The following is a 10,338-nucleotide window of genomic DNA, read 5'->3' as shown; positions in this document are numbered from 1 at the left end:
GCCCCCTCTGCCAAAACTGCTCCAACGAGCTTTTAATCACACCAAATGCCTACATGGCAGGCTTCTCCATTTTATCACACGACAAACATGCAGAGAAGTTAAAGGACACATTCAAGCTTAAATTACCTGTACTGAAGCAGGTTTTTGAGTGATGTTAGCTCTCTTAAAAACTCTGAGATTCAGAAAAAAAATGTTTTTTTCACTGGCAGTGCTGACAGTTATCCCACAGCCTCCCTGGGGCAGCAGGTGCTGCAGGCACAGAGGGCAGCCAGGAGAGGAAGGGCACTCAGCAGCAGGGAGAGCTTGGTGGTTGCTCCAGCCTGCCCTGCCTGCTTGGCTTTCCTGGCTCATGCAGGTCACCCAGCAGTAGGAGAGTGGAACCTCTTTACACCCAGGAAAAAAACAATGAGATGTAAAGCTGTAAACTGGCTAGTGTTTTAAACTTATATTTTTGGAAACCTAAACTTTGGAACTTTAAACTTATATTTTTGGAAATAGCAAGGTTTCAAGTTGGCTTTGTCCTTTAAAAATCAGCCAAAACAAGTGGAAGGAAAAACAGGAGTGGGATCAGTCTCATGACCAAAGGAGAAGTGAAAGCCCCTCCCTGAAGGCTGGAATTAAAGATCTCACTTTTTGCTGACTCACCCAAGCCAAGCAGATCCTCCAAACTTGTTAGGGGCTTCCTCTGTCCCAGAGCATTTAGCAAGTCAGATACTTCCAAAAAAATGTAATCTTAATTTTCTCTCTGGCCTATGAATGAGCCCAACAACTTGTATGTTCCCTCTCTGAAAATTAAACATTCATCCTTCAAGACAAAGCAGCTGTTTGTTTTAAATGCAAGTGCCTCCTTCCAGCATAAATGAAGAAATACAGATTCAGAGATACAATAGCATGTAATTAATTAGATCTGATGCAATTATTGGCTCTCACAGGAGCTAGGGTAAGAGCTCAGCCCTGCAGTGCATAGTTAGGACCAGCACAAGATTGGGAGGAGCCCAGGCTGAGCAGGATACCTATTTGTACAGGGGCCTGCCACATGCCCCAGAAAAAAATACTGCTGGTTTTTGTGTTTAAAAAACCCCAGTTCTAGCGTAAATTATCATTTTACATGGCCATTTTGGTTTTATATGTCTTGCCTGAAATTACCAAGAAAAATGAATTATTCCCAGATTCTGTATAACGTGTTCACTTCAGGCATCAAGTACAAGCCTTGTTTGTATGAAGAGCTGAGTAACTCCATATAAACTTCTGGATGTCAGCTGGAATTTGGAGTTCTCAACTCCTGGGGAAGAGCACGTCCACTTGGGAAGGTACCAGGAGCAGGCAGCCCCTGGAGTTAGGATGCTGTGACCTTGTACTGGTTTCTGCTGGCAAGAAAACATCTTCTGTCCTGGAAGCTGCTGCCAACCACCACCACAGGGGAATGGGTTCTTACCTCCCCCATCTCCTGGGCAGGCACTACAAAGGCTCCCTGCACTGCTGGGGATCTTGTTTCTTTGGCTGTGCTGAAGGATGCTGGAGGAAAGAGCTGCTTATCTCTGGGGACACTGAAGTGTTTGTAAGCAGATGAAGAGGAGCAGGCAAGCAGATCTCAGGGAGCAATGCAAAAGCAGGAGATGAAGGCACAGAGGGTGAGCACAAACTCCATATTCATGGAGCCCACTCACTTTCCTTTCATTGCACTTGCTCCTGGATATTCAATGTAATGTGGTGGCTTTACCAGTAAACAGGACCTGAGTACCACCTTTCACACAAGTAGCTGTCATTGTTCAGGGACACTGGTGACAGCCTCTCAACCCAGATGCCCTGAGGAGCCAGTTGTTTTCTGCAGGCCAGCAGGAGCATCAGCAGCCTATGAGCTGATGAATTTAAGAGGAAGTCATTAATGGATTTTCTTTCCAACACTGGCAACAAGGAAGCTCCTAGCAAATTTTTGTCAGAAGCAAAAACCAATAGTTGTTCAGTGAATAATTACATTGTGCAAGGCCTGAGTGCAGGGGGGCTGTTTCAGGAGGGCTGGTACCGATTCAGTGGGGTTGGGGCCTCAGGAATTCAGGCAACACCCCTTCCAGGACACTGCCTGGGGCAGACCTTGTTTTCACCCAGAAATGAGGCCCTTCTTGCATGTGCCAGCTGTCTTAGAAGGTCAAGAAGAAGGGCTATTACCAGCTTACCATAGGCCCCAGCAGAAGGAAAGAGAAAGCAGGCGAGGACAGTCATGTAATATATCTTTGTAATCACCTTCCTGTGGCTTGCACAAGCAAGCAAGGCTCAACCCCATTCCTGGTGTCCCTACAAGCACAGCTGATGAAGGTATTGGAGACTTAAAATCAAAATAACATGCTCTAGAGGAGCAGGGAGGCTGGACTAGATGACCTCCAGTGCACCCTTCCAACCTCAACTGTTCTGTGATTCTGGAAAAACACAGTCCAGGCAGGAAATTTCCCTAGCTAGCCTGCCCTGTATCAACATTTCCTTATTCTTATCCACAGGCAATGGCTTGTGTACAAGTGTCTAATTAAAGTTAGTAGCTAAGTCTAAACGGCTCATTAACAAGGAGTGATGTTCATTACCCTGCTTTTAAGAGATGTTAAACTGAGACAGGCCAACGACCTCTCCTGTTGGAAAGAGAACACCAGGTGCTAATTAACTTGAGATTACATAAACTAATTCAGTGGTGTAGCTGGGAAGCTCTTTTCCTGACACCTAACCCAACCTGCCAATACAGCGAGCTCTGAGAAAAACACATAAATACATTTGTACTCAGATACCACTTCTTGCAGGCCAAACAATGAGAGCTGAGGAAAAGAGCAAGGATGCTTCAGACACGGGGTGCAGTGTGGGAACAGGAAGGTGAAGGACACAGGAAAGAGCTCTTTAGCTGGTAAACAGAGCACATGCAACAGCAGGAAGTCATTAAAGCGCCTACAAGGTTATCTCAAATTCCCACGAAGAAACACAGCTGACTGCCCTTCTTGTTTTGCAAGACAAGAAAGCAGTGCTGGCTTCTTGGGCTGGTGCAGACTCTGGAGGGAAAAGGATAGGGGAGTGTGTAGTGGCCTCAGTTCCCTTGGTCAGAGCTTGGCAGAGCACCAAGCAGTCATTTCTTCATCAGTTTAGCTGGGCAAACACACGGAATGGTGCCTGGGAGATTATGTAAAACCTCCCTCATCCCCTTAAATCTGCACCCCAATATCGAAAGATAAAAAGAGTGAATTACAGCTCTTATTTCAAATCAATTTATTTAACAAACTTCAGGAATATTGCTTGACACTTCCAAATGCTTCAGAAAATGAACAGTGACCCACTGCTGCACAGGTTGCTCTATATAAGAACCTCCAAGACAATCAACTCTGTTTTGTAATATTTAGCTGTCAAAAAGCATCTTTTCCCAGCATAATTGAGCAGTACTATACAAAAAAACAGTTGGAAAAAAAAAAAGTTACTCCATTTTCCCCAGAGGATTCCCTACCCCCAACAAAAGGCCTCTTCTTCAGCTGGCAGAGGGCATCCTAAAAATCATCCACAATTGCACCACGTCTAGGGTGAACTCAATGGCCAATTGTCCAGTCTCCCTCTAACCCAAGCAGGAGGCACCAGCCTGGAACCCAGTCTGGCTGTGGCTGCCTTCCAAGGAAAGGGATGGAGGCACGGCCTCCGGCTAGCATGAGGGAATGTGCACTCAGAAGTGATTTCCCAGTCTGGATGTCACCCAAGTGTCACTCTGAAGTTACATTCGTGTTTCCAGACAAGCCATAAGCACCCTTACATGTAGGGGAACTGTCCTGCCTGACATGGGCACCCCCAGGCACCACAGCTGAATCCCTGGTTAGTTAAGGTACTCCTGGTACACCTGGTAACACCAAAGTGCAACAGTTTGGGATCAGAACTTGCAGGGTCTCTTTGGCCTGAATGGCTCTGCTAAAGCCAGCTGCACCAGCTCACACAAGCAGCTGCAAGTTCAGCCCAGCAGCGTGTCTTCAACAGTGCCATTCAGCAAATCAAAGGCACCTTCACACACAGTCACAGTGTGGATTTCCAGAGACACAGGCACAAGTCCTTGTCCTTGAGAATGGGCCAAGGAACCCCATCAAAGCCCCAAACATCACAAGAGCTTCAGGAGCTGTCTGGATAGCACAGCCCTGCATCATGCTGAGAGAAAGATGAGCAGATTCACGTGCAAAAGTACAACTGGCACTGTCCAGAGGAAGCCAAGTCTGAACCTGCATTGCAAAATGGGCTCAGGAGTGTTGTCTTAAGGAGTTACAGAAGTCCAAGCAGGAATGGAGACTGTCCTGAAAGCAAGCACAGGAGCACGTTCATCAGTGTGGTACATTCCAGCTCAGGCACAGCTTAAGATTCCTAGCTTTCAAAGGCAAAGCTGTTTACTCATGGCTCACATGCACAGGCTTTTTGACCTCTGTGCTATGATGCATTTGTTTCAGGTGAAAAACTGTGTCAAACTTGTTGCACAGGAAAATAAAACCTTGCTCAACAGACAAGGTACAGGGATGAAACATGTAGAAACATTTGTTCTAAAACAAGGATATAAGCAGTTTTACCAGTGGATACAAAGCAAACAGTAAACCAGAAACCCTGAATTACTCTGAAGACATTTTTAACTGTGAGCAACTGAGTGCTTTGTGTTGGACAGGGAGAACACATGTAGGGCAATCTACTCTACAAATGAGGTCTTCTCTCCTTTTACATAAGACACCATTAAGAACTTCAAAGCTGTAGCAATTTTAGAGATCTTGACTCAGACATTGGCAGGAGGAAGGCCAGCCTCAGTACAATAATTTTGGCCAGGTCTCTCAACATTTCTACCAGTGGTGACAGATTTGAGCTGCACCCATCGGCCCCTCCTTAGGCAATCACGGGCTGATTCTCCTCCCAGGCTCACTGTTAGTCAGAGGAAGAAAGAGACCTGATCTGGTCAGGAGGATCTAGGGCTTTCTCCTCCCATAAGAAATGCTACAGCAGACTCAGCTACAGCATAAGCACTGCCCCAGTGGAAACCGTGATAACCAAAACACATCCCTGAAGCTGTGGTGGTCTCTGCATGGTCTGCCAGCCACTACAGCCCATGAAGACTCTGCAGAGCTTGTTCCACTTGCCCCAAAGAACCAAAAAACCCAAGAGCAATGCCCTGTTACCATAAACTGTGCAAGGGTTGTGAGACAGCCAGTTTGGTTACCCGGTTGGCACATGTCCTTCAGGGGTGGCAGGAGAGTGGTGACACTGGGGAGAGGCCACAAACACAGGGATATGCAGTGGTGCTTGAGGAAAGCAGCACATCCCTTCCCTCTACACCTGCATCACCCAACACCTACCCCTGGCAACGCTGTCTAAAGTGTCCCCAAAAAACTGACCAAGAACAGAACAGACAAAGGGAACATGCCTGAAGGAAACAAAACCTGTGACCAGATCAAGTTCTGTGTGCCTTCTCTTTTGAAAGAAAAATGAAGAAGTAAGATCCAGTGAATACTTTCAATGCTCCACACCAGTGAACACGGCCAGGCAGAAATCATCTGTCCCTGAGCCAGAACAAACCCATGAGACACACCAAAGCTGTATCACACTCTTCACAGGCTCCAGAATACGAGGAAAAGCACAGCAACACCAAATCCACAGCAGTACCGGTGTTGTACAAGCCTCAGGTCAACATGTGGGATAGATTGCAGTCTTCTAAATCTCTGCATGTTTAGCAGGACACCCTCTGCTTTAATCCACTTCTCCAGAAAACCATACTGCAGTAGCAGCCAGTCCCAGTCTCTGCTTGGCTGGTGTTGCTCAGCTCTCCACGCTGACCAGTGGGTGGGTACATCTTCTACAGGCATCAAGACTGACTCATGCTTCCCCTCCTTGCACACAAATTAACACAGGGCATCCTTTTCAAACTTCATTAGACTCTCTTTCTTCCAGTCTAATTGGCAAAGCTGATTACACAAAGGCAGAGGTACATCCTTTGTGCCTAGATTTTGCCTACCCCACTCCTGAGGTGTGTGAGGCTGTTGATGTGAAGTCCACTGATTCCGTTAAGGAAGAAGAGGAAGGCAGCAATGAACTCACACCAGTATGTCAGCGTGAAGCCTGTGAAGGTGAGGTGATCCTTCACCAGGATGGAGAAGCTCAGAACACCAGTGGCTGACAGCAAAAAAGAGATGAGGATGAGAACGGAACCCATTGCCCATTTCCGCCTCGCATTGGCATCATCGCAGACCTGGGACACCATCAGCAGCTCCAACCCGAAGATGGCAACCACAACAGCAAAGGACACCATGCTCCTGATGGGAATCACCCCCACGCTCAGCCCCTCCACCTGGGCCAGGCTGAGGTCTGTGACACACTTCAGCACGCTGTCGTTGCCCAGGGTGCAGAAGTGCCACAGTCCGAAGAGCTGCCCCCTCGCAAAGAGCCAGCGGCCATCGCAGATGGAGATGGACGACAAGACCACGGCTATGGCCACGCACAGGATGATCAGGCTCCTGATGAGCGTCTCAAAGAAGGATTTCTGTGGTCTCCGGTGTGCCAGCAGCTGCTGCACCTGAAAGAAGAGCGTGAGGAAAAAATGTAACAGAGTTAACAGTGATACTTCGGGGTGAAATGAAGTCAGAGGGACCAAGCTGTGGGATTCAGCATTTGAAAATATTTACTTGCGCACATCAAACCCCTTCTCGCAGGGGAAGGCTGTACACAGGAGAAAGGAAGGGTGGGTGAAGCTCTCCCAGTTCCCTGGCTGCACAAACAATGCTCCCACGTCAAGGCCTGGGACCGGGATCACAAAAGCTCTTGGCTGGACCAGGTCCCTGCCCCACGGTCTTGCGGCACAGCCTCCTGCTGTGGCAGGGCTGGAGGAAGCCACCGGCCCCTGGGAGGATGGAGGCCGGTGGCTGGGAGGGGGGAGGCGGCAGCAGCGGGCTGGGGGACGGCTCCTAGTTCCCAGCATTGCCCTCCAGAGCTGCAGCCAGCCGGTCTCTCCTCCTCCGGCCGGCAGCAGCAGCTGCCCGCACCTCGGTCCTCACCCCGGGGTCGCACGGCTCAGCTACCCCGGGGGCTGGGGGGGAGGGGGGGGGAATCTTCGGCCGCAGCCCCCGCGGAGCCGCGTGGGCAAAGCACTTCCCCGCCTGACCGACACCCTCCAAGTGACCCGAAATGTGATGGAAAGTCGAGCCAAGAGCCCCCAGCCCCCTCGGAGAGCCACGTGCGGCGGGGAGGGGGGAGCCGCGGCCCCGGGGAGCCGCCGTCGGCCGGAGAAGGCGGGAAAGGGAATGCGGCCGGCTGCGCCCCGCTGCTCCGGGCAGGGTCGGAGCTGCTCCGGGCAGGGTCGGAGCGACCCCGGCCGCGCAGGCCAGGCTGAGGCAGCAGCCCCGCGGCGGGAGAGAGCGGCGGACGTACCTGCGCCCCGATGGCCGTCATGCTGCCGGCGGCGCCGAGAGACGCGGGCGGGCTGCGGCCGCCGCTCTTTATCTCCCCGGAGGGCGGAGGGCAGCCCCCCCGCCCGCCACGCCCGCGGGGCCGGGGCGCCCTCCGGGCTCCCCCCGCGGCTGAGTCAGCAGCGCAGCCCCGACGGGCGGAGCCGGGCTGGGCCGGGCCGAACCGAGCCGAACTGAGTAGAGTCGAGCGGAGCGGAGCGGAGTGAGGCTGCTCCCCCACAGCCCCGCACGGCGGGGACAGCGCTGCGCCGGCCGGGACACGGACCTGCCCGAGCCCGCCGTAGATAGAGCACGTCCCCGGGCAGGAGGTGTGCCGGGCGGTGGCGATGCCTCTCGCCGCCCTGTGGCCTCACCCCGTCCCGTGTCCCCGCGTATCACCGGCCGCCGGAGGGCTGGCGGTGTGCTCTGCCGCCAGGAACAGCCTGTGCCGGGCGTCGGTGCGCGGGGAGGCTGCCCCGGCCCTGCCCGCTCGCCTTGGGGCTGCAGTGATGGGCGGCGGTGACACCCGGCCCCGGTCGCCCGTGGGTACGGGAGCAGCCCGTCCTGCCCTCGCTGCCCGGTCCCCGCCGGTGTTTGTTCCCGAAGCCGCTCGGCACCGGCTCCGGGGCAGCCATGGCCTCGCACCTTGGGCTGTGTGCACGCTCTTATCTGCTCTGCCTTACCTATCTCTACCTGTACTGTCAGCAAAAACCTCTCTGCTCATAAAGTTTTACGCCTTAGCTCTGTTTCTCACTCAGTTTTGCCATCTTCCATCTTCTAATGAATTACTGACTACTTTACTTTTTTTTTTTTTTTTTTTTTTTTTTTTTTTTGTCTGAAACAGCTTTTAAAAGCCCAAGAAAGCTGGGTGTTGCTGTGTCATCAGAAACTCTTGTTTTACTGCCAAAATCTGATTTTGACTCCAGCAGAGAGTCTGAGGTCCAGTGGACAGCCCCACGGGTCGTTGTTCTGGGTCTCCTTCATATTCCCAGGGGTCAGAATTTGGTCATTTCCTTTCTAGCCAAAAGGCATTGGAAGGATCTCCTTCTCCAGTACGGAGTGGTAGAAGTTATTGTTACTTTACCCTTCTTGCACTTCGATTTCTGAACTAATCATTTGTCTATATAGATTGTCTCGTTATTTTAATTTCTATGCAATTTAATAAGGGTTTACTGTGCTTCATTTAAAACACCATTTATGTCTGCTGTGATCTGTCTGGGGTGTTTCTTGTTTTTGGTTTTTTTTTTTTTTTTTTGGTAACAGTTTCTAGCAAGAGTGAGTGCTCTGAACAGCATTTACTTTAGTTTTCATATTTTAATTTTAAGAACAAATGTGGACCTTTCTATTTCTCTCCTCTTGAAGTATCTTTTGTTTAAATGTTTCTCTACAAACTTGTATACAATGTTAGATTATATTTCTATCAGACACAGAATTGAGATTTTCTCCTTTTGCAACTCATGGCAAATCTTTGCAAGGTCTGTTGTCAAAACTCATTTTGTGGGTTTGTGGTCAACAACATATTTTGTTTTCTGAATGTGCTATCCAAGCTAGAAAACTTCATGCTTGCCACATCCCTTTCATCTTAGGTTCACCAGTTGATAGAAGACCTTTATGAACATCCTGAGTTCTTTATTCCACATGTTAAACAGCATTTCTGCATTGCATATGCAGACTGATTACATGCATTTGCTGTTATACCCTTTCACTTCAAAGTTCAAAATTCAAAAATATATATGTTTTTTTGTCTCAAAAAGCACAAACAGGTCGTCTTGTCTCATTTGTTGCATAAGCTGAATAAATGGTGTTTGCATGTAATCATGCTGAGCAAATGCAGACTTGGACCTGACAAAATACACCAACTCTTACCTGGCAAAAACCTCACTAACTTATGCTTTCTGTAACATAGGCTCAATGCTGCAGAGCATTATGCAATTTGGCCCACAATTAGCAAAATCATTAAGCATAGATCTGCATTTAAAACATCTGAGTAATCCTAATGACTTCAGCAGTTCAAAAATCTTAACTTTTAACGGTGAGGGGTATTCTGCTGGGCAAGAGGTTTTTTTCCTGTAAAAGCCCATGGTAAGGCTCACATGCATAAAAAGCTTTGGTGAATGAGGAAATTAAAGTGGTTACTTTTAGAACCAAAACTGCTCTCCTGTCATACTTGGATTCTTTAGTAAATATATAGTTATGTGCCAAGCCTGTTCTTTGAGGAAAAAGGGTGGTAGGGGATGGTACCTTTTCTACAAAAGGAGAAATTTAATGTTTTGTATTTAATTTAGTTTCCCAAAATATAAACGAGAATGAAACTGGACCTGGAATTTAGATGAGCATTGTACAGGCACTTTCAGAGTCACTTTTCTGACGTCACCCCCGAGAGGATGGTTGTAACAGTGAGTACTTCATTTCTGCACTTGCCTGGCTGGAGATACCTTCTGGTAAAGCTGTCTGGGTTTAGAAAGCCTGTGACAACTCTGCACCTTTTTCAAATGTAATGAGTTTATCTTCATTTCTCATTACAAAACAAGCCAACATACTATGCGACTTTCAAAGACCAAAAAAAAAAAACCGAAAGTGGGAAATGCCTCTATGCTATTTTTGAAAATCAAATGTGAAAATGGTATTTTAAAATAAAAAGAGCTCAGTGCTGTAAAAGAAAAAAAAAATTCTGTCTGAAAAACACATCACCTATGTGATAACAGAAAAAATGACCTTTAAAGCATTTTAGAAGTATTTTTGGTTGTGTTAGCATAGAGTTCTTGGTATATTGCCAGTTTCATTATTTTGTTTAGAAAGTCCCTTTTCTCTATTGTTTAAGTAGGCATTTCACATCCTATCCCTGGAGAGAAAGTTTTCAGGGAAATGTGTTCATAAATAATGGAAATTACCAGAGACTGTTGTACAACACAGAAATAGGTTC

At 48.5% G+C, this 10,338-nt stretch overlaps 1 protein-coding gene across 1 annotated transcript; it reads right to left on the bottom strand.

Moving 5' to 3' along the window:
* Positions 1 to 3,231: 3,231 nt before the first annotated feature.
* TMEM37 (transmembrane protein 37) lies at positions 3,232 to 7,548 on the bottom strand. Its single transcript, XM_084209388.1, has 2 exons — positions 7,399 to 7,548; positions 3,232 to 6,547 (listed from the first exon to the last, which is right to left on the bottom strand). Exons 1-2 carry the CDS (start codon positions 7,417 to 7,419, stop codon positions 5,975 to 5,977), a joined length of 594 nt encoding a protein of 197 aa, XP_084065514.1. The 5' UTR covers positions 7,420 to 7,548; the 3' UTR covers positions 3,232 to 5,974.
* Positions 7,549 to 10,338: the final 2,790 nt, after the last annotated feature.

This window comes from Fringilla coelebs (assembly GCF_963513975.1).
Source record: "Fringilla coelebs genome assembly, chromosome: 7".
NCBI classification, from domain to species: domain Eukaryota; kingdom Metazoa; phylum Chordata; class Aves; order Passeriformes; family Fringillidae; genus Fringilla; species Fringilla coelebs.
The sequence above is the reverse complement of the archived record's forward strand: the minus strand, read 5'-3'. Positions and strand labels throughout refer to the sequence as shown.

Bases quoted from the DNA above. Each gene is read 5' to 3' on its own strand.
- TMEM37 (XM_084209388.1), bottom strand. From the start codon at position 7,419: ATGACGGCCATCGGGGCGCAG. The intron at 6,548-7,398 runs GTACGTCCGCCG...CTCTTCTTTCAG, and splicing joins TGACGGCCATCGGGGCGCAG to GTGCAGCAGCTGCTGGCACA.